General features: G+C 40.0%; 1 protein-coding gene across 2 annotated transcripts; it reads right to left on the bottom strand.

The window, feature by feature from the left end:
• Positions 1 to 418: 418 nt before the first annotated feature.
• Positions 419 to 23,943, bottom strand: med14 (mediator complex subunit 14). Of its 2 annotated transcripts, XM_038284801.1 has the most exons (29): positions 23,490 to 23,943; positions 20,912 to 20,938; positions 20,629 to 20,734; positions 20,365 to 20,538; positions 20,115 to 20,244; positions 19,860 to 19,988; positions 19,667 to 19,774; positions 16,167 to 16,299; positions 15,921 to 16,071; positions 15,699 to 15,810; positions 14,066 to 14,191; positions 13,707 to 13,785; positions 10,914 to 11,073; positions 10,624 to 10,818; positions 10,205 to 10,339; positions 10,035 to 10,111; positions 9,792 to 9,952; positions 9,483 to 9,629; positions 8,764 to 9,008; positions 8,385 to 8,654; positions 8,049 to 8,298; positions 5,909 to 6,031; positions 5,530 to 5,706; positions 4,431 to 4,669; positions 4,156 to 4,335; positions 3,958 to 4,065; positions 1,435 to 1,560; positions 1,150 to 1,339; positions 419 to 1,069 (listed from the first exon to the last, which is right to left on the bottom strand). In XM_038284801.1, exons 1-29 carry the CDS (start codon positions 23,663 to 23,665, stop codon positions 999 to 1,001), a joined length of 4,305 nt encoding a protein of 1,434 aa, XP_038140729.1. In that variant the 5' UTR covers positions 23,666 to 23,943; the 3' UTR covers positions 419 to 998. The 2 variants fall into 2 exon arrangements, with proteins under 2 accessions (XP_038140729.1, XP_038140730.1); XM_038284802.1 differs by lacking the exon at positions 5,909 to 6,031.
• Between the last annotated feature and the right edge of the window lie 413 nt (positions 23,944 to 24,356).

The raw sequence follows: 24,356 nt of genomic DNA, 5'->3' as shown, positions 1-24,356 counted from the left end.
TTGAAGTCTTATTGGGTTTTGTTCAGACTATTTCAGGTTTGCAGGCTGCTGCTCTATTTGCAAGCATTAAAGACCAAATGCTGCGCTCCGGTTTGACAACCCTGGGAATATTCATATGTGCCTCAAGAACCAGTTCCTGAAGTAGACAGAGGCTATATACTTATTTGAAAGGGAAAAAAAAGCTAAACCAACACATTATTAATAGAGTTTCGGGTTATCTTTCACTGGACTCATTTCCCCAAGAGCTGCATAATGATATAGGTTCCTGTATGGTGAGGAGCAATAGATGGCTGGTTCCAGCCTTAGAGGAACATAAATATTTACATTTCTTTCAAAAATGGCAGCTCATTAACCTAATTAGAAAAACAAACGAGTACTTCGATATTCTACCCCAAATAGAAAACCCTTCAAACACAAACCGACTCAAGGCTTTGTTTATTAAATAGCAAAGTCAGACAGCATGTCTTCAAATCCTTCAGTCAGGACTTATAATGAATCTTAGTAAAATACAACTGGCTTATAAAGTTTATCACAGCTTTAGAGTATAGAAAATGAAGAAAATTCAAATAAAAAAGCAGAGATACTGACAAAGTAAAGGCAGGAAGATCATTAAATAGTGTGCTAAGGAATCTATCCCAATACTACAGTATAATCAGACATGGAAAAAGAAAAACAAAAAACATTCTCGCAAGGATCTATCTCACCTGAAGTTTCTCTGACAAGCAAATTTACAACAATGTACATATTTTGTAAACAATCTTAATTTTCAATAGATAATTTTGTTTACAAGTGCCTGGAGGACAAAAATAATACATTTACTTTATATTTTTGCATTCAGCAAACTGAAGACCAGTTGATGTTTTAGCATTTAGATGGTGATGGAAAGAAATGGAACACAGCTTTTCCTCTTTGTAGTCATGTCTGCTCCGGACTTCCCGTGCTTGATCTTAGGTGACGCTAGTTTGGTTTCAGCAAAAGGTCTGATTTAGCTGGATCTACTATCGAGTGTTCGGGGGAAGCGTGAGGGTGGCCATCAGCTCTTGAACAGATGCAAATATGGTACACTCACCTGAAAAAATAAAGTGCATAGGAAAGTCAGAATGAGAATATCCAGTGGTTTAATAGGGTTAATGTATGATTGGCTCTTACCCTGCCTGGCAGGATGGATCTCACTGAACCTCTTAAGGATATTGGAGACCAAAAGCGCTGCAGCCCCAGAGGAGCTGTGCTGTCTCGGAATATCAGCCTGCTGAGTGATCCCCGTGGCCAAGTCATACACAATGGGCACGATAATGTTCACCGGCTCCTGGGGCACTGGGATACGCTGGGTCAGCTGCAGCTGTGGGACAAATATTGCAAAACAAACACTGTCAGAATTCTCCAGTTATCTAAAGGTTGTAATGAGAGTCAAGGTAGGAGGGAGCCGCAGCTTACAAAGAAAAGCATTTTGGCCTTAAGCACCACAGCGATGGTCCCAGGAGGGGCGATGGGGGGAGCACTGGGAGGGATGGTGAGACAGAACTGGACGTTCCACTTGAGCTGTCCAGCCTGGTCAGGGAACTGCAGTGGGAACAAGAAGCGAGGGATTTTAGTATAATATGAAAATGAGAAATGTGAAAATATGGGCAACCTTTTAAAAATCTAAGAGTTCAGGATCTACCTTCTCTGATGCTTACTTTACTCTAAAGAAAAACAACTGCAACAATGGAAGCCTGTTAAACAATGACTGTTCACTACCACAATTGGGACGTTATCTCTGTCCCCGATAGAAATAAATGTTAATCCTTTGCACTGCGGGAAAAAGAAGCTTTCTGAAGGTTATCTTTTTTATTTTTCCTCTAATCTTCTTGGATTGTATCCAAATATGGAAAGAATTTTTACTTTTGATACCTTGTTTTGGTACTTAACTACATCACAAGTTGTATCTCCATTACAAATGAGGAACTGTCAATATTCTACTAGTTTCAAAAATGCCAACTTTCCCAATTGCAGTATTTCCATTAAATAAGTAATGCAATTATTATTGCATATGAATATGATTCATCAGGCAAAAATTCTTAAAAACAACACGACAGTGGCAGATGTAAAAAACATGATATATCCATAATTCATCTACGGCTCCAGTAATCATGACACTCAAACTGAATAAAATAATACTCAGTCAAATATGCTTCACCATCTTACTTTTTTACAAGGTAAGTTCCAGTAGCAGTATTGCAAAATAAAACTTTGAATGGACCAAAAAAAAAAAAAAAACCCATCAAGGTGTAAAAAACCTTATTTTGAAAAACCTATGATGCGTGATGACAGAGCAAGTATGGCTAAAGCCCCTGTCACACTTTGACGATTTAGAGAGCGTATGCCTGATGTACAAAAAATCTGGCAGAAACGCTGGATACGTTGGATAAGTAATGAGCACGCTGAAGTACGCTGGCACACGTAGACATACAGCAAGTACGTTGAGAAATTTGAGCATGCTCAAAATTTCTCGACGTATGACAGCGTAGTTACAGGTAAGTTATCTGATCGTTGACATACATTAAGAGCAAGTTATGCGTAACTTATCAAGAACTTATCTCCAACGCATATTAACATATTTGACGTATTCCAGACGACTGCTGAACATGTTTCTAACTTACAGCTACTGTATAACGGAGTATTGGCAGCGTTTTGGTATGAAAGAGGGTCATAGGGTGAGCAAGAAGGTGAGTGTGATGGATCCTCCCTGCGTTCACACCAACTGGCAACAAATTTCCTAGCAGACCTGCCGCTGAATGTGCTGTGTTAGCAAACCTTCTTTTTTTCCTTTTAGTTCTTCTTTTTTTTTTTTTGACCGTAAAGTAAACAGCAACTAAGTTAATATCTCGATCAAATAAATCTTTTTATGCAGGCGGGGCATCTCCGGGTGCATCGCTGCTCCCCTCAAGACACTGGCTTGTGACATTTCATGGGCATTTTGCTGCCATGAGTTATGCATAGGTTAAGCTGTCGTTGGACATAAGTTCTGGACTCATTATGAATACGCTATGTATACGCTCAAAATTGAAAAAATACAAAGATAGTTCATGCAATGTTTTAAAAGATTCTGGGACATCAGGCATACAATAGCTAAATCATCAAGGTGTGACAGGTTCCTAACAGAAAACGCTTGAGAAGAGGGCTCCACTTTCCATAATATGATGCAGAAAACACTTGATACAAGCAAATGGCCAGCAGAGGGAATACTTATAATCTGAAGAGTCATTTGGTTACATGGCTGAAGGGAAAACAATTTTGAACAGCCTTTAGATCCACCACTACAACTCCTACATTTGTCCCACTTTGCATTCCTTAGCCGCTCGCTGCTAGCAAAAAGAGGCTACAGCATCACAATTATCTTAATCTCCTTCAGGTAAATAAGCCTAGTGTTTCGATTTAATGTTTGCATCTATCAAAAATAGGTACCGCTGAGAACCTGAGGCAGCAGGCATCGGTACATAATTGGTTCAAATGTGACCAGTACCATCCCAAATTATAGCTATTAAAAAATATACCAGAATTAACAGATCAAAGTTCAAAGATAATGAAACTGGAAATTGACCTTAAAATGCTCATCTGTACTCCTTTCTGTGAAATAAAGTATATAAAGAGGAAACGTATCCAAAAGATTATTAAAGGCAACACTGTCTTTCTATTGGGGTAGTGGCGGCCTTGTGGTTAGGGCTTTGTGCTTGGATCCCAGGGGTTATGAGTTCAATGCCACTCTGGGTCTCTGAGCAAGACCCTTAACCCCACACCTACCCGACCGCCGACAATAAAGCTGAATTATATTCTATTCTAATTAACAATTTAAACCATACATTTTTTTTTTTTATTTTGTGTGTGCAAAAAGAAATGGTGATATTTCTACATTTTCTATAAAAAACAACTTAATTCATTAATAAGGTAAAAGAAGCTGTTCAAACAAAGGCTACACACCAGTTCCAGCTTCATGATGCGCACACAGTCTCTGAGAACGTTGGTTTGAGCCCCCAGCAGTTTGGTGAAGGCACTCAGAGTGTTGAATTTAAAGGGAGGACCAGCAACCTGACAAAAGGGATTAAAAGAAAACCAATCAATGAGATAAATAACAGAGGAGTTCTATTTGGGATTTAAAGAGACTTTTTTTTAACTTACACGGGTCTCAAAGAACCGCTCCAGCACCTGAAGCTCCTCCTGAGACCATGGACCTGTGTTTTCCGGGGTAACTTTAAGCTGCAGGGTCTGATAGTTCTTTGGATTGAGAGCCACTCGACACTTGAGAACGTCGGTTTTGAATATGATCACGCCTGGCTCGTTGGAGTTCACAATCGACAACTGAAGCAGATATAACAGCTCGTCACACAGCTGCAAATTATGATGTAAAAAGCTAAATGTAACAGCTTATAAGAACAATCTGATGCGACACCCACGTTCGCCTCCTGCTGGATGATCCTCTGTAGGTGCCGCCTCATGATGACCGAACCCAAAAAGCGCTCCAGCGGGGAGCAGAGGTAGCTCCCTGCTAGGCCCGCCACCAGGCAGGGAGTGGGCGAGGGGAGCAGAAGCACATGTAAGGCATTGTGGGAGAGGATGGTGGGGATGGATGCAGCCCAGGGGCGCTGAGGTAACTTCCGGGGAGGAGGCATACTGGTGGGCATGACTTGGGAACCTAAGGCAAAGAGAGAAGAAAGGTGAATGCTAGCAGCCCGCTAACATCTAACCCAAGTAGCTCTAAAACTCAAAGGATTTACAATTATCAAGTTATTTAAGCCCTTTGTCACTGGGTTTTAAAAAGGACTTATTGCCTATATGGATATAAAAAATATATAAATACCAGGATGACAATTTTAACATATTTTACAAACATTCAAGCCCAAAAACAAGCGTTAAATCAGAAAGATCAGCTGAATAAACGCATAATAAACAGTTTTTATTAGACCCCAAAGTATGTGTTTTATTTTATTTCTAATTGCAACAAATTCAATCATGATAAGCAGAAATGGTTTAATTATTTCCAAATCCATGAAGACAAATCATGTGTCTGATCATCTGTTAAGAGAGTCAGGATTAAGGTTTTATTTTGACTCACTACACCTAGTTGCCACCAGAATGAACCTACATCGACCCCCTGGAATGTGGAAGCTGTGACTGAGGGGAGAGGAGCCCTGTGACATTTCAGATTTCAAACTGATTTAGAAGCACCTACATAAAGGCATCTACCAGGAAATGTTTTTTTTACATTCAAAGCTGTTTTGTATCTGAGCTATTCATGAATAAAGAAGAGGTTAATTAATGTGTCACCAGGAAATTAGTTTGTCAAACTGACAATGAAACTAAACCTTTTAAAGAAAAATTTAAATTACCTAAAAATTACTTTTTCCTGCTGTGAGACTTTTAGACTGTTATAACCAACAAATATTGCATTTATACAAAATTTTGATCAAAGCACAGAATGATATTTCAACGATGATTCGTTTAAAAGACATTATGCAGCTCTTAAGTGAGTGTAAGCAGGAGCGTGGTACTTACTACTCCCAGCACGTGGAGAATTGGGGTCAGGAATAGGTGAGTGCAGGGAAGGATTACCAGGAGACATGCCAGGGATTCTGGCCCCAGGAGAAGGTCCTGAAACCTGCGGTGAGCCGGGCCACTGGCCCCTATGGCTGGGAGACACCATGGTGTAAGGAGAGCTGGGGTCCAGGGGACCTAGGTAGAAGGGAGACAATCATGAAACTTTACAATTAAAGTCATAATAAAAAAAATCAAAAGAAAGACACCACTGTGTGCCCTGGCCTCATAACCGTCTCTTAAATGTTTACAGTTTACCGAAAGCCCAACTCATGTGCAGTTTAGCCCATTAATGCCTTTAGCTAGCAGAGAGGATTTTACGGCCCTCCCTGCTGCTTACCGTGGGGACTGGCAAAGCTGGTCTGGCCCATGGCTATGCCCAGAGACGATGGAGACGGGGTGGGGCCAAAAGGAGAGGGTGCCCTCAGAGCTCCACTAGGGGAGCCAGAGGCATGGATGTTCCCTGCATACACACACATACATACATCGAATGGCTCATAAGACTCCATGGATGAAAACTGCTGCCCTCACACACGCTCGCAATCTCTCATCAGCATCCGAGCTGAAGCTGGACAGAAAAGCTGCAGCCTGTGTTTGGTGGGCTGAGATGGAGATCAATGGGGGAGGGGGGAGGGGCATAAATGAACACATGCTTTGCTTCTTCTCAGCTGTGATGTGAGCATATGTTGCATGAGAGATAAATAATCCCATGTTCCTACAAAACCAAAAAGGGCACACACATGGTTGCTAGGGCTGCAACTAACGATTATTTTGAAAATCGATGAATCGGACGATTATTTTTTCGATTAATCGATGAATCGGACACAAAATATTTTTTTTATATTAACCTCTTTATTCCAAAATAAACATTTTAGACAGAACAAACAAGCACACAAGTACAGGTTGCTCATTAACTGTACTGGTGCAATATGAAAAATAAATGTTTGTGTTAAAACTATGCAAACTTACATGAGAAATGTAGCTGTACATCCACAAAATATAGGGTACTTTGTTTCATAAAGCGCAAAAAGAGACAGGCATTTTTGTTTTTTAAAGCCCCTAAGGGGTTCAAACAATAGGCCCCCCCATTTCAACAAATGAGGTTTTTTTAGACTAGAAGAGTTCTGCCTTTTAAGACAGGAAAGTATAGCAGTTAAAGATGCTACTTGAGAAAATACTGAACCATAGAAATAAAAATAGCCCTGTGATTCAAATTATAAATTGTATTTGGAATAAAAATGAGAGAACTAGGGGTGCTAAAAAACACATCCTCCAAAGACAGATATTTACATGGGAATGTGGCAGATAATTATTTGACATATTACTGATCTTGCTGGATTTTATTCTGCTTTACTTCCATAAATTGCAGGATCTTCTTTACTTTCTTTGCCAGAAGATTTAAACTTTAAAAGCCTTGCCCTCATAATTTGCAAATTAATTTATTTATAAAGAAAATATAAACGCTGCTTAAGCTAATTCAAATGAAATTAAAAGTAAAATAAGTAGCCAACCTTATCACTGTCTGTAACCTACTAACAAGCTAAGGAAAGCATCAGATGAGCTACCTGAGAAACTAACTTACGTTTCCCCACTTTAAAATGAAACAAACATGGTTACTCATCCTGCTGATCAGCTATCTTCACTGCCATTGAAGGCTCCAACGTGTTTTCTTTTCAGGTGCTGCGTCATAACAGTGGTGCTTCCGTGCCATGCTCATTTGTTTTTTACAAAAGTTGCATGTTACGACTTTTTTCACTTTACAAAGCGCAGGCTATTTTAATTATTGTGATCAATTTGCGCCGTCAATCCCGGGGCATGCGCGCTTCATTTGCAGTCTGGACGCTGAGGGTAAACTCCTCACTAAAATCCCGCGGCTCGGACTGCAGCACTGAGAGGGATTCCTGTGGGAGAGGGAGAACGGGGTTGGGATGGGGGAGGTGCCCCACAGCAGCAGCTGCCGCTGGAGGACAAGAGCAGGAACGATACATGCTTTCACGTAAGAGTCTCCAAAAGCCGCCAGTGACACCGTAAAAAGTCGCCAGATTTGTCGCTAGTCGCTTTTTAAAAAAATAGTCGCTGGAGGGGTCTAAAAAGTCGCTGAGTTGGCAACACAACTGCGGCGCTGACTCGCTCCGCCATATTTTTTTTTCTTCCCCGGGATGACGGCGGCGGCGGATGACGCATTAATCGCGCGACACAACTAATCGATGATTAAATTCGTTGCCAACGCTTTTAAAAGTCGATTTTTATCGATTCGTTGTTGCAGCCCTAATGGTTGCATAAGCTTTTTCTCTGCCTCTGTGACAAACAGTTTGGCCTGGACACAAATATGTCGGCGGGCATGAAGGTTGACGACAAAAAATTCTTTAAAATAAACAAAAAGAACTGAGAAATGCCTGGTGCCTTGATGAGATGATAAAAAAAAATGTAAAAAAAGCTCCACACTCTCAAATATAGGAGAGAACCCTGAGGCCCCTTACCTGGGGACTGGGTGGGCATCATGGAAGGCGATGGAGTTACATTGGCAAGATAATTTGGTGGTGGCGACGTAAGCGGGGGGTATACACCCCCACCGCCTCCTCTCATAGGCTGGGCCTGCTGATGAGACTGGAGCTGGGTCATCAGACTGTCCATCACATCTACACCTACAGGGGAGGGAGGGTTGTCATCCTCATTGACTGAACGCCTGCGGGCATCTTGATTGCTGTCTACAAACATGTTAAGGAATGTCTAAAGGGAGAGAGGACAAAGAAAAGTAAAGCAATAAAGCCAAACAGGGAAAAAGAACGATTCTCTCTTTTCTTCCTCATGCTTACCTTGAGTCCTGGAGCGGGGTAAAATCCTTCCACAATCTTAGTGTTGTCAAACAGGCTGTAGGCTCCGTCTCGGATGGCCACCACTCCTCGGCTGCGGCAGTAAATGTCGATGCAGTACATGTTACGGAACGCCAGGCGGATATGTGTGGGCGACTGGGGCAGAATGGAGAAACACTGGTAGGCAGTGTTGGTGCGCTGGGTGAGCCCCAGCATGGGCACTGTCGGTAGCTTGTTGATTGCATTGAGAGGAGCTTGGGTGTCGTAGAGCACCTGGACAAACACAAAGAAACGATTTAAAAAAATGTTTTTTTGTTTTAATATTCACAACGAATGTCATGTGTAACAAACAAAGTCGTCTTAAAGGTTTGACTGTGTGTACCTGCAGCAGCTGCATCACATTTGGGTTCTTGTTGAAAATCTCCTGCAGCTGATGGAGGATGATGTTATGGCAGTTGGAGCAGCCCGAGTTGGGCCCCACAGTGCCCAGGGCCAGGTGGAAGCGCTGCGTGTTGGAGTTCCACTGGATGGTGACGGAGCTTCCTTTGGTGGAGCCGTAGCACAGCACCAGCTTACGGTAGTTATACAGCCGCACCTCAGAGAACTGGCTAAGGTAAGGTGGCATTTCTGAAAGGAAGAAATCCCAGCATTTGAAATATGTTTACCAGGACACTAACATTTAATCTAAGATATAACATTAAAGAAACCCTAAAGGAGCCTGAAAGATGCAGGGTTCAGACATTTTCATGTCAGAATCTCCTTCCTTTCCAAGCTTTAATTTAAAACACAGATCTTTAAAATACTGAACCTATAAAAATGATGCTGTTAGAAAAATGATTAACAGAGAGACAAAACTCAAATAGAGGAAGTTAAGGACAAATGGATAGACGGCAGATGGATGTAGAGACGGACAATCAAAGGGACTGACAGATAAGCAGCAAGGTGGTCAGAATGATGAATAAAGAAATGGATGGAAAACAAACAGGAGGTGCGGTGGATTCTTTTAAAGGCTAGAAAACAGACAAACATCTGAAAATCATTTCAAAGTCCTCATGTGAGGCACTGTTTTTACCAAAAGTGACGGCGAAGGCAAACACCTACCTGGCAGTGCACGAGAAAAGTTCAGAACACATTGATAGAGCTGGCTGATGGCTTTCCAGTCGTTTAGTAACATCTCCACAACCTTCCTCCCGCCCACCGGCTCGGACAGAGGGTTTTCATAGGTCAAATACACATGCCGTGTGGGGGCTAACAGAACAGAGAAGGCAGAGGAACATTATTCTACATAAATAGAATAAAGAAACATAAACTATTTTACATTATTTGTTACAATTTTCTGAATAACGAAATGCTAGAGTAATAGCAGTTTTTTAGGTAATTAAATATTGTGTCTGGTAAAAGCGAAAGCACCTTGTTCCTTGCTGTTTGTGCTGCTGAGAGGACAGTTGGCCAGCACCAACTCAGCCACCCAGGTTCGGTTATTCCTGCCCTGCAAGCGGATGGTGCTGTCCAGTAGAGAGCGCTCCAAAGCTCTCCTGGTCTCCTCCCCAACGTCTCTACAACGGGGGATCCTAGAAAAAAAGAGCCAAAATAGTTTAGCCTCCTACAGCTTAAAAAACATGAACCACATGAAAGCGTGCAGGTTTGTATTACTTTAGCAGTCGTATTGCATGGCTACTTCCGTCTCCTTCCACCTGGACTCCCTCGTTCGGAATGCCCATATTAGAAAGCTACTCGGAAAAACAAAGAAGAACATGGAAGATCAGATGGAAACCACCAGCCTTCAATCCAGCAACACAGAATGTTACATAACCTGGACTGACCTCCGTTCTGAGACCAATAAAAGGCATGTTGGTATCGCATATGGCTACGAGATGAGCCAGCTCTTTGTTGAAAGCACACATTTCTCCAGACCTTTTGGGTTTCTTAGGCTCAGAGTCCCCTTGATCTCCCACAATCTAAAGGGCAGAAAAATGATTAGGGTGATATTGTCGTCAGATACTTTTCCTCTTCCTGATATTTCCCCCCACAACCTCACACTTCTACCAAAATATTCAACTTGGCTTCTATTGTAATGGACCAACAAAAAAAGAGTGAAATGCAAATAGAGTTTAAAACAGATTAAGATAAAATCAGATTATTTTGGATGCATTTGTATCTGTTCATCCATCATCTAATAATCAACCACGCAGATTTAGAGGAAGTTTTAAACTCGATCAGTCACTACTTATTGTACAGGTACCTTTCTTTTTGATCCGGGTCGAGTCTCTCTCCCTGTTGTTGGGTCCTGGACAAGGTGCTCCAGGTTGGGTTTAAAAAGCTGAAAGAGTTGTGCACTCATATGCCCATCCTCTCCCTCTAACTGACAAACTGATAGGAAGTAGTATTTGTACTGTAATGATGTGGGACTACTAGGCACTTCAAGCATTTCCACCACCTGTGCAGGAGGGAAAAAAAAAACCCAAAAAGATTTTAAAGAAAGCATAAAAAAACCCATATATCATAAGGTAACAAGTAAGCTAATAAACTCACAATGTAGTACTGTGGGAGACGAGTGAGCTTGATAAAGAGTTTGTGCTTCGATAAGTTGCCGACTGGGTGAGAGGATGAATTGGAGAGATGAAGGATGTCTGAGCAAACGGTGGGGAGGTGTTTCACTGACTGTCGACATCGCTGCTCCCCCAACCAGAACCTAGCCAGAAAGAGTAGGAAGGAGATCTTTTCATTACGCTCATGGTGTCCAACAATAACAACTCATCGATAGGGGTCGAAGTTAACATAGTTTTTAAATAGCAATGGTTTTCTGACCTAAATGAATGAAATGAGCAAATGGGTCTACACCCATATTCCATGTAAGTAAATAGCATATAGTTAAAATGTTTTGACATAACCACAAGGGGGCAGAAGTGTACAAGTCGTTTATCTTAACTTCTCTTCTGATTAACATGTTTGCAGTAGGAGGGTTTGTGGAAAGAAGTTTAATCAAACATGTAGACATTTTTATCTTCTAAAAAGGAAAATATAGAAACTATAATAACATCTAAGATTAAATATTCTTAGAGGGGCATTAGCCTTGAAAGCTTAAGAAAGCCCAACCACCCTGCATGGACAAGAAACACACTTTAGTGGCGATGCCATTGCTGAGATCAACTCGATATAAGCTATTTTTGGTGTCATTCACAGATGTAAAATTAGAAAAAGAAAATTGATTTTTTTTTTCCTAAAAGCTACAAATTGTTAACTCTACTATCAGGGACTAACTCCAGGAAGCAAGAAAGCCGGGGAGCGCGAGACTGGAAGCAAAGAAGAGGAAGACCAAACAAAATACAAAAAAGTTAGATAATTTTATTTTCTATTGCTTTTAAACTCTGTTTGCAGAGGAGCAATCATGGTTTGGAAATGTTAGCACCCTTAAGAAGATCTCAAAATTAGGTGTCTACATTGAGAAAATACACAAAATCTGTAGCGGGATTATAATTTAACATCAATCTCAGCGTGATTTACTTCAGTATGACATCGATGTGACATTTCAGACATTTCAACATACATTAAAGTATTTAGGTTTTCTGTAGTTTTGTGCATTTGGATCTTTTTAAAGCAAATATTTCTAAAATGTTTTAAGACAGGAGTTCTATAAATGGAGAAAAAAACAATTGTCACAGAGTATGTGGGTATTCTTAAGAGTCCATTTGAGGCTTTTATGTATTTCATATAGATATCAAAACTATATTTAAATCAATTAGGGTATAAGTTTTGGCCATATCCTATCCAAACAGACACTATTGTTTAAGTCGTTGTTTTTCTCCTCCAGGCAAACTTCCCTGCATGTTTTAGATGTTTCCCTGATTTAACACATCTGACTCAGACAATTGTAGTTCAGTGAAGCCTGTTCATTTTTAACTGATGGCAGACTAACAGGCTATACTGAACTGCCATCATCTGAATCAGGTGTGTTAAAGCAGAGAAACATCTAAAACATGCATGGCATTGTACTGCAGGGTTTAAGTCATGCTAGCATCAAAAACTGTTTTTTTTTGTTGAAAAATAAATACAAAGGTGTCAGTAACCCCGCCACACAAAACAACTACAAACAGACAGACCGCTTTACGGCTTACGTCACTTGCCCCTTTCCCCATTTGTTAAAAAGATGGAGGTCGATGCGACTAAGTTTCCCTAAGAGACTGTATATTAGTGGAAATTATGCAGGATTGACATTCAAGCATTGCGGAACATTCTGGTTGGGATCTATGTGTGCTTATTTTGAAATTATCAAAAATAAGATCTATTTCAAGGTTCTAAATTCATAACCACATCACTCGCTGACAAGTCAGGGGAGGTGGAGTAGGGGCAGCAGCAGAGCAGGAATACGGCACCAAATTTTTAACATCGTCACATGACATCGTTTCGCCACAGTTCGAGTTATTAGATAGTCATCTTTCTAACAGCACTGGAAACGACCGGTTGATCTTTTTTTTTTTCCCAGACAATGCGCTGCTCCTCATGGGAAATACGGTCTCCCTTCAGGCAAAAAAATTACAGCTTTTGTCCACTGAGGGGAACCAAAATCAACAAAAACTGAAAGCACTTTAGATCTGCTTTGAGGCAGCTTCTTCGTTTCCTGTCTTTTACTGGATGAACCGATTAATCCAGGTGTGTCCGTCCATTGTTGTCATGGTTACTGAGGTTAGGGGAACCTGGATTAATTGGTTCATCCAGTAAAGAAAGTTCAGGAAGTAGTGGAGTTGTGGATAGAGCCGACTGTGCTGAGGTCACCAGCTGTTTTGGTGATTTATTTAGCTCTCCTGTAGAGGGCGATATGGAGCAGCCAAAAATCTTTTATCCCAAATGCAACAGTGTTAATCCTGGGCCATTTCTTCAAAATAGAAGTTGTATCTGTTTATTTATTACCTTATTGTGCTTTTAATTCTTTTGTTGTTGTTTTTCTAACCACCATGTGAAGCCAAAGGCAAATTCCTACATTTGTGAACAATTAACATTAAATATTCTAAAGGCAATACGATTTTTTAAAATATACATAGAAAATTATTGGCAAAAAGAAAAGAAAAAAAATCCCAAACCTTTTTTTTATTTTGTTTTTTAACGGCATTATTTTTTTCATAAGAACCATAATTGTGCTCTTTGGTGATGGATTCACTGACAAACAGCCTCACTTTCATCTTTTTATTTATTTAAAAGAATAGTATATCCCATTAATTGATATTACCTGTAATTTATCACTTTAAACACCAGTAAAAATAATGTCTCGCAATCAATTCACTGTTATTCCTTTAACAGCTAGAAATAGTCTTAATATATTTAACTTACTTGAGCTGCTGAAGCCAAGAAAGTATGCGTTTCATATCATCATTGATGTTCTTTTCAATATCATCCAGCATGGACTGATCTATGAAAAAACAAACGAATCATGTTTTAAGGATCAGAAAGGTGAGAAAAAACAACCAATCACCATCATAACAAGATGCATGTATTAGCAATGCCTTAAACACAAGCAGACAAAAGTTAGCACCTCCATGTTTAACTGAAAACGACCACAAATTACAAGTAACCAAATTAAAATACAAGAATAAATAATTTACGGGCTGATTGTTATAAAAAAATAGAAATGACACACGAGTGGCATAAGAACCAAGTTTAGATTAGAGTTACCATTTGCTCCTGCTTACCTAATCCATAAAGCATGGGTTGAAACATGCCAGAATGAAGATCGACAAAAATGTGCAGGCACTCTGAGCGACCACAAGGCTCAAGGATGGGAATCACCAATGTGGGCAAAGCAGTTTCAATGAATGCTGGAGAAACATATACAGGAGAATAAAACTATTATTTGACTCTAAATATGATAGTTAAACATTCACCAGACAAATCAACCAGACTGACACCCGAAAAATTGGTGATTATAAACCAAAATCAAAGATAATAAACTACAGTTCCCTTCATACGTTTGGGATTTCTTGTAAAGTGATTTCATTTATTTGGCCACCAAAACCAATCAGGTCTAGAAATCACCAAAACTGAATGAGCCTAAAGCTAAAGTTATTCCTCATAGTCCACTCTCATAGTTGCCTCTTCCTGAGGCGAGCCAACCAATCTGAATGATTCCAACAGGAAATAAAAAATAAAAAAACAATCAGATGGACAGAAAAGGCCACAGACGAATATCAAAGAAAGAAGGTAAATGTGAGTGGCCCAGTTTACTTCTGGAATTGAAACCACTTTCCATGCTGTGGCATTCATCCTTCAAGCTAAACGTCGACCAGTTGACCAGTTTAAAACAATTCTGCAAATGGAGGTAGGACACAGTGATTAATACGCCTTAGCAGCATAATGATCTAAGTAGGGCTGCAACAACGAATCGATAAAATCGATAAAAATCGACTTTTAAAAGCGTTGGCAACGAATTTCATCATCGATTAGTTGTGTCGCGCGATTAATGCGTCATCCGCCGCCGTCGGCAGCTGCTGCCGTGGGGTGCCTCCCCCATCCCAACCCCGTTCTCCCGCAGGAGTCCCTCTCAGCGCTGCAGTCAGCGCCCCTAGTTCTCTTATTTTTATTCCAAATACAATTTATAATTTGAATCACAGGGCTATTTTTATCTCTATGGTTAAGTATTTTCTCAAGTAGCAACTTTAACTGCTATACTTTCCTGTCTTAAATGGCAGAACTCTTCTAGTCTAAAAAAAAACTAATTTGTTGAAATGGGGGGGCCTATTGTTTGAACCCCTTAGGGGCTTTTAAAAGCAAAAATGTATTTTTTTGGGCTTTATGAAACAAAGTATCCTATATTTTGTGGATGTACAGCTACATTTCTCATGTAAGTTTGCGTAGTTTTAACACAAACATTTATTTTTCATATTGCACCAGTACAGTTAATGAGCAACCTGTACTTGTGTGCTTGCTCGTTCTGTCTAAAATGTTTGGAATAAAGAGGTTAATATAAAAAAATATTTTTTGTCCGATTCATCGATTAATCGAAAAAATAATCGGCCGATTCATCGATTTTTTAAATAATCGTTAGTTGCAGCCCTAGATCTAAGACATGTGGCCAGAGAGGGCAGTAAGCAATCTCTATGCCCACCTCAAGAATATTTTCTCTAGATATCATGAAAAAATTAGCAAGCAAAAAAATAAAAACGTTCCCCTTACTGAAGTATTCAAATGGAGGGATTTTCCACAGTTTAAAAATGATCCTACAGTGTGTTTAACAATCATCTATTGAGGGCGCTGGTTTATAAGCTTAGCAACAGATTTCTAACGGATTTGTTTAATGCTTCTGCCAACTGAAGGTAAAAGACATACAGTTGTCACTGGGATTGCTGGTCTTTAAAATGGCCTTGAGTTCCTGCAGCTTCTGATGGGCGCGGGCGTGCACGCTGTCAATCAACAGTTTCTCCACTGATAGATGGTCAATCTAGACAAAAAGAAAACATATAATTACTATATAAGCATTTATTTAGTTATTTTTGAAATCTTAGTGGCTTAAATTTTGCATTACTTTCGGAACACAACCCATTTCTTTACCTTCATTGCTCGCTCCATTAACTTGGAGTCACAGGAAGGAAGCGCAGGTTCATGACATATTTGCAATGGCTTAGATCCATCTGATTCATCGATCTTGATTGTTACTTTATGCACGGACGCTGTGCCCGTTTTTCGACCCAAAACCTGTTGGCTGAAAGGAAACCAAAAAAGCATTTGGTCAATTTTTTATGTTTCTCTATTTATAGGCCCTTTTTTTTTCCTTTTTAAAAAGCTTAGAAGTCTCACTTCCAGACAGAAAGCGTGAGGTATTTTGCTGGAACATATTTCTCCTCCTGCACCAAGTCTCCCCATCGCTCTCTGATCAGCATGAGTGTCTGAGAATGGAGCACTTCGAGCTGCAGTGACAAACAAAAGGAATCTGGGCAGGGTGCAGTTAAAGAAAGTGTGCTGGGAGGAAATTTACAGATCAAGGTAGATGGTTGAGTATCTTACTTTTCCTGTCATCAACATTCAAAACACACAGACTTGCACATCCTTCAAGATGTAGATTATTAGTTAAAGGGCAGTCTGTGCCTCACACAGACTGCTCTTTGACATGCTAGTGGGTGAAAGGGAGTGCAGAGATGTACTGATTAGCATTGTGATTAGCGCAGACTTGCTTGATTAAGACTTTGATTATAGCAAAGTGACTACTTTCTCTTTCAACATGAAAGCTACATCTCACCAGAAACACATTTGAAGACTGTGGCAAAATTGTTTTGGTCTGATGTTATTTTTTAACTAAATACATGATATTCTGCAATTGGCAGGAACATTTAATCTAGCTGTTTTTCATAAACATGTCAGCAGGTGTAGAAGGGTACACACACACACACACATATTAAAAAAAACACCTCCAATGACCAATGCTTGCAGGAACAGTGCTGCTCTTTCTTTGGGAGAAACAAAAAGCTGCTTTGTTATTTAGGCATTAATGAAAGGGAGCTAAGCAGGATGCATTACTGCAGCTGTGACTCTCATTGGAATTCTGCACCTGTCTTGTTGATCAGTCAATACTCTATATGCTTTAACAAACACACACACCCTGCTGCAGAGGGTCAGAGCAGAGCTGGACAAAACCAGAATAGTTGAAGGAAAGGTATACATGTCTTTAAATGTCGTCTCTCTTGCTAATGTTTTGTAGCCATTTCTTTATAGGTAAATGGAAAGAGTCACACAAAATGTATGGGATATTTCTACACTGGTTTGTCTTTGAATTTGGAATGTGTAAAAAAATACAAGAAAAAACAAGTCCGATTGTTGGATGAATGCAACTTGTAAAACTGCAAGATACAGATTCTAGAAATGCCAGTATTTTCCCTAAATGTTTTCCGTTTTGTTCTGTACATTTATCCAGACCGGGAAACAGCTAAAAAAGCCTTGTGTGAGATACTGGCCAACTACCCCAATCTGCACAGTAGACTCTTGATTTTTAATGTTATTTTCTGCAGAGCCCCCTATTAGACACTGACATTTTTTCAGGAATCCCACGGGTCACGGGATTCCCGTGGGATGGGAGTCAGTATTAGTAACGATCACGTGATTGGGACGGTACAGGATTAAACATTAACAGGAGCAGACGGGAGTGGGAGCAAACCAATAGTAACTAAAAAAAACTAGGATCGATGCCAAAAAATAAAATAGAAAGAAAAAAAATCCAGTACTGGCGCCGCCATTTTGTAGTTTTTTTCCTTGAAGCCTACACTATAATGCGAGTCAAAAAAAATACACGACCCAAAAACCAACAGTGCTTCCGCTCTGAGTTTTTCACCCGCGCTCAAAAGAAATTCAGATTCAATGTATTGGCAGAAATCTTATTGAAGACAACAAGAATGGGAGTGGTGTGGGAGCAGGAGTCATTCTGAATGGGAGCGGGATGGGAGTGGGAGTAATTTCACCAGGAGTGGGACGGGACAGGATTTAGATTTCTACTCTGGCCCGGGATCGGGACGGGACACAATTTTTTTCTGTGGGAGTGGGACGGGACAGGAGTGAAAATCCATTCCCGTGTCTCTACTCCCTATAAGTAATTTCTCCCGATTATTCGGGGAAGGAAAAGACTAAGCTTGTGGGTGATCTAGGTCATAGTATCTGACAACCCTAGTGACCAGATACTGTGACATACACTCACCGGCCACTTTATTAGGTACACCTGTCCAACTGCTCGTTAACACTTAATTTCTAAGCAGCCAATCACATGGCGGCAACTCAGTGCATTTAGGCATGTAGACATGGTCAAGACAATCTCCTGCAGTTCAGACCGAGCATCAGTATGGGGAAGAAAGGTGATTTGAGAGACTTTGAACGTGGCATGATTGTTGGTGCCAGAAGGGCCGGTCTGAGTATTTCAGAAACTGCTGATCTACTGAGATTTTCACGCACAGCCATCTCTAGGGTTTACAGAGAATGGTCCGAAAAAGAAAAAACATCCAGTGAGCGGCAGTTCTGTGGGCGGAAATGCCTTGTTGATGCCAGAGGTAAGAGGAGAATGGCCAGACTGGTTCGAGCTGATAGAAGGGCAACAGTGACTCAAATAACCACCCGTTACAACCACGGTGGGCAGAAGAGCATCTCTGAACGCACAGTACGTCGAACTTTGAGGCAGATGGGCTACAGCAGCAGAAGACCACACCGGGTGCCACTCCTTTCAGCTAAGAACAGGAAACTGAGGCTACAATTTGCACAAGCTCATGGAAATTGGACAATAGAAGATTGGAAAAACGTTGCCTGGTCTGATGAGTCTCGATTTCTGCTGCGACATTCGGATGGTAGGGTCAGAATTTGACATCTACAACATGAAAGCATGGATCCATCCTGCCATGTATCAACGGTTCAGGCTGGTGGTGGTGGTGTCATGGTGTGGGGAATATTTTCTTGGCACTATTTGGGCCCCTTGGTACCAATTGAGCATCGTTGCAACGCCACAGCCTACCTGAGTATTGTTGCTGACCATGTCCATCCCTTTATGACCACAATGTACCCAACTTCTGATGGCTACTTTCAGCAGGATAATGCGCCATGTCATAAAGCTGGAATCATCTCAGACTGGTTTCCTGAACATGACAATGAGTTCACTGTACTCAAATGTCAATATGGACCAAACTCCCTGAAGAATGCTTCCAGCACCTTGTTGAATCTATGCCACCAAGAATTGAGGCAGTTCTGAAGGCAAAAGGGGGTCCAACCCGTTACTAGCATGAGGTACCTAATAAAGTGGCCGGTGAGTGTATATCCCCTGCAAGCTTACTGTTCTGTAGACTCACAGAAACATCTCTGCTGCTAACAAATTACACAAACTGTAAGAGAAGTTACTATTTTGAATAAGTTTCCTCTTTTAAATTGCATGAATCTGAAGTTCAATTTTAGCGGCTGTGGCCACTTTTCTTCATGGCAGCAGCCAATTAACCCTTTAGATGGTGGCAGTCAGTGATTCACACTTTTTAGTTTGATCCGCAGTACCGCAAACTAAATATTACTATTTAGACTTATGGTACTCATATTCATGATTAAAACTGCTTTTTTCCCCATTATCCTTAAAAAAAAAAAATCAATAACTTAATGCAAAGAAACAACATTGTAAGATTATTCCTTTGTCAGGTTTAATATACAAGGCAAGAAATAAGAGTTACCCTTTGGGCCGAATAATCTGGTGAAAAAACAAAAAGAAAAAAAATCTTTTATTTATTTTTCACAACCTAATGTTGGCAAGTATGGTGTAGTCAAGTAAACAAATCTTAAAAGGATACGCAGACAGTTGTACATGTCCTGTAGGGGTTTTTCATCAGCACAAAGACGTGCCTGGACCAACTCGTGGATAAAGTTCACCTGCAAGCTGTGGACCAAAGCTCGTCCATCTGCAAGGAAGCATGGAGAGTTAAAAACATTAGACTTGCCCACGTAATTAATATGGACATAAAGTTATATAATTAGTTGCATCACCTCCAGTTTCTTTGTCCTCCACTAGAATTTCCAGCTTCAGCAGCCGCCAGGGAATATCAGGATCGTCTCCCATGACCGTTAGAGTGGCTTCAAACTCACCCTCCACCCGAAACTTAACACGCCCATTAGCTAAAGAATACACAAAGGAACAGAGTAAGTATAAAATTTATATAATGCAAAGCAATAGAAGAAGTGAAAAAAAAAAAGTTCAAGAGCAGACAGTTAAAATGCCTTATGTATACATCAACTGCTTACCAACTGTGAGATTTGCCAGCTGCGGTGGTAAGTCAGTGGTGACAAGGCGGTGTCGTAAAATCTGATTAAGCTGGTTTAAAGTGGTCTGCTTTTCTGTTTTAGTAATGGGGTCTGGAGGAATTATTTTATCCTAAATAGGGAGAGAAAGATATATGATAAGAAAGACAAACAAACCAGAATATCAAATTCTGCATCATTGGTTTATCCAGGATAATTTCTAACTGTCAAAAAATGAATTATTAAGACTAACGCGTATGCATGTGGGCAAGCGTGGGTATGATCCTGTCGTCAGGACGTCGATGGCAAAAGGGATGGCAAAGCTGGGTAAGCGGGCGTGTACGAGGGCATCCCGCGCTAGCAGAGCCAGTCTATCAGCCGTATCCACAAACAGGATGGCCTGCTGATCCAGGAAGCTGGAAATCATCTGTTTCAACACAAACCATTTGAAAGAGCGGAGGTCAGGATAATAAGCAACGTGACATGAAGTGGTGGGATTTCATTAAACACAACTTACCGCACACTTCTCAACTTTCCCTGCATTGCTTGCCCACTTCACCAGAGCAAGAAGACGTACAAAAAGCTGCCTGGTGCGACTTGCAAACTGGACAATCTCAATTTTCCTTTAAGGCAAGGCAAGGTTATTAGTATAGCACAATTCACTACAAAGACAATTCAAAGATCTCTACAATAATTAAACAAGAAATGAAAGAAAAGCAGTTTAAAAACAAACATCGAGTTAAAAAAAGTTTTTTTTTTTTATCTAATAAATAAGAGGAAACATTTAGAAACAAACATACCGCTCCATGTCAGTCTTTCGGGGGAGTCTGCAAAACAACATAGTTTTCAGATTAATGTAAATGACAGCATTAACACCTCTTACAAGGTTTTAAAGCCGTCTGATCTTCATGGCAAATAAATGGTAAATGCCTCCCCTCATATAGCGCCTTATCAAGTCAAAGGACTCCAAAGCTCAAAACACTGCAATAAGTCATTCATACATTGATGGTGGCAAGCTACCCTGTAGCCGCAGCTGCCCTGGGGCATGCTGACAGCAGCTAGGCTACAATGGAGGCGAGGTGACTTGCCTTTATTTTTTTTGATAATTTATTCTGATCACCACCCAAGCACTTATGGATACTGCTGTGGATAGCAAACCAACGGCAGGGGCAATAATCAACACCTTTGAAATTTGTGGATTTACACTGTACCTGTACCACCGTAATCAATAAAAAGAATTTCCACAACTCTTGGTACTAAAAAGCAGTCAAACCACCTCTGACTTTCTGATTGTCAGGCATTTGTACATTGATCTAACTTTTATGGTTGTAGCAATTGGAGAACTCTGAGCTTGGCTATGGTTTTTCAAAGAAAATTAGCATGTGATGCAAATCCATTAGTTTTATTTCTGCAGGAATTTCCATTAAATATCCCATCTAGGCAATAGGGCTGAGTGATATGGCCTTAAAATCTCATAACGATATTTTGTCACAATATCGTGATGACGAGAATATTGAAGTTGTTCCTAGATAACTGTATAGTTGTGAATTCATGCCACAGTAGTCAGAGCCCCGCAATCAGACTCTACTCTTGAAAAAGTATACAAATTTAAAATAGGCCTTTTTAATCACAAATAATCCCAGTAACAACATTTAAGAATATTGTTCGAAATTGCCAATGCCCCAATGAAAAAAAAAAAAATATATATAAATATATATATTAAAAATAAAATGAACAATTCATCAATTCTTTTGAGATCTTATCATCACTAATACTAATTAGTGATGATAAGACAATAAATCAAAATTGTAATGACCAGATAAGATAAAATAAATGCCCGCCCCTTCTAGGCAAGGGTCGGTATGAAATATTCACGCTGTTTACAACAACATGCCTACATGTTTACTTTGTAATGAGAAGTTGTCAAATAAAAAAAAGATTAATTTGGAAAGCTATTTCCAGGAAAGGCATGCTAAATATGCAGCCAACTACCAATTAAGGAGTGAGAGAAAAAGTGTGATTGCAAAACTTCTTAATAAATTAGAGTAGCTAAAGATATTAGAAGTGGATTGCATCTCCAAACTCCACTACTGTTGTTGTTAGTTTTGTTGCAAGAATGGAAAACCGTTCAAACATAGAACAGGTAGTGCTCTTATGAAGGTATGTGAACCCCCCCTCAAAAAATAAAAATACCAAGAATTTGATTTATTAATTGAGTTTCTATGCATTTATTCCCTAAAATGAGGATTGTCAAGCATCATGTGAAGGTATATTTTGGCATCAGTTTGACAAATAAGGGAATATTTTAGCACAGCAGCATCAAAATCGGTATGTCAGAGTGAACTCAGGTTGCTCTTTGGTGCTGCTGATCGGCTTTCGGTCAGAGCTCGAAGCTTTGTGGTATAATGACCTAATTCTGTTCATTTTTCAACATTTTTCTCATAATATTATGACTTTATTCTAGAAATATTACGAGTTTATTCTAATAATGTTACAATTTTATTCTAGTAATGTTATGACTTTATTCAAATAATATCACAAATTTATTTTTGCTGTATTATAACTTTATTATCCTACTATTACAACTTTATTCTCGAAAAAAAAAAATCTTGAGCCTGGCCCTAATATTCTGTCATAATAGTTACTATACTATTTTCAGTTTTTTTTTCTCCTTTCTTATAAGTCAAGGAAAAGCAGAAGCCTTCTTTAAGCCAGCTGACCGGCAGTGCCAAAACAACAGGTAGGGTTAGCCCTGCATCAGTACATGCTTCTCCCTTTCTCGAGCATTAATTAAAAGAACTTAAAAGCTAATAATTCTGAGGAATATTTTTTCTTTATGACTTTAAAATCCGTTTCAAACTTTAGCATAACATGACCCAGTGACCCTCACAGATGCAAACATTTTGTTGTTGTCATACAGAATATTTGCTTATTTAAAATCAACACTTGCAAACAGAATAGTGATAGAATATAAAAGCGGATCAACTCTAATTAAATGCTTTATTTATAGGAGGGAGTGATGTGAAGGTAGGAGCTTGTATGGAGCAGAGAGGATTTATTTAGATTAAGTACAAGAATTACGGGTAATCAGCACAACAAATAAAAACACAAAATGACATGTTTATCAAAATGTGTCACTCCATATGTACTATTATTTAACAGAAAACTTTGGCTATAGCTTTAACAGTGATGTAAATCGTGGTAAACATCTGGCCACTTATCTTAAAGCTGTTATGGTCTGTTATTAACACCAATTTCTATTTAACAACCCCTCATTATCCATAATACGCAGGGAATTTCTAGCTTTAAAGTTCTCTCAAGTTTACAAACGTCAGCCGGTTAGCCCGCCTCCGGCCTGCTAAGCTAACTGTTACTTACAGCTCCGCCAGTAGGGTAATTTCATGGTAAGTCCTCTGGAGAAGAAATTCAATAAGCAGGCTTAATTTGACGCCCTGTGTTGCTGGGGTTCCGGGAGCAGGTGGTTGTGGACCCGAGACAACTGGACCCCCGAGTGGGACGAGTTGCCCATCTGACCCGATCTGCACCGGAGCCATTTTAAAAAAAATGAAGGTAAAGGCTAGTTAGCTTCTCCGCTGCGCACAGAGCCACACAACGGGAAACCCTCGGCTAATAGTGGCCTGCTCCTCCTCAAATTACACTTTTCGCGTTTTCTCATAACATATCTTCTATTAGAAGCCCAACGCGGTAAGGAATTAGTTATTTCTCCTAAGAACCAAAAGTCAACTAATGCTTAATTTAGTAAATCGTTACGGGGAGGATTTCAATGCTGCTAGGCCGCCATCTTTGCTATCGAAGATAATTAGCATATGAGCGGCCGGTGAAACAGAAAACCCGGACAGGAAGAAAGAGCGCGAGTCTACGACGGAGTATTAGGGCCACACATGAAGAGAAAAAATATTTTTGCCATGACGAGATTAAACTCGACATGTCGACATGTCGACATTAAACTCAACATTTTGAGAATAAAGTTGAAATGTCATGTTGAGTTTAATCTCGACGTGTCGACTTTAAACTCGCCATTTCGAGAATAAAGTTGATATATCGTGGCGACTTTAATCTCGACATTCCAAAGTTTGGAGAAAAGAGCAACCGCGCTCCACAGCTGTAGTCTGCGTTTTAAGAGTGAAGGTAGTCTTTGACGTGCTGCAACTGTATAGGATTCTGTGCATGTATCCTGTCCAGCGGTTGGCTCTTTTGAACTAATTTAAACTTTATTGTCGACAC

This window comes from Cyprinodon tularosa, unplaced genomic scaffold (assembly GCF_016077235.1).
Source record: "Cyprinodon tularosa strain WSP-4 unplaced genomic scaffold, ASM1607723v1 ctg202, whole genome shotgun sequence".
Lineage (NCBI taxonomy): Eukaryota > Metazoa > Chordata > Actinopteri > Cyprinodontiformes > Cyprinodontidae > Cyprinodon > Cyprinodon tularosa.
Note: the sequence above shows the minus strand (reverse complement) of the source record. Positions and strands in the feature narration are given on the sequence as shown.

Bases quoted from the DNA above. Each gene is read 5' to 3' on its own strand.
- med14 (XM_038284801.1), bottom strand. From the start codon at position 23,665: ATGGCTCCGGTGCAGATCGGGTCAGATGGGCAACTCGTCCCACTCGGG. The intron at 4,066-4,155 runs GTAAGTTAAAAA...CCCTTTTGTCAG, and splicing joins AGCGGTTCTTTGAGACCCGT to GTTGCTGGTCCTCCCTTTAA. The intron at 1,070-1,149 runs GTAAGAGCCAAT...TTATTTTTTCAG, and splicing joins GATCCATCCTGCCAGGCAGG to GTGAGTGTACCATATTTGCA.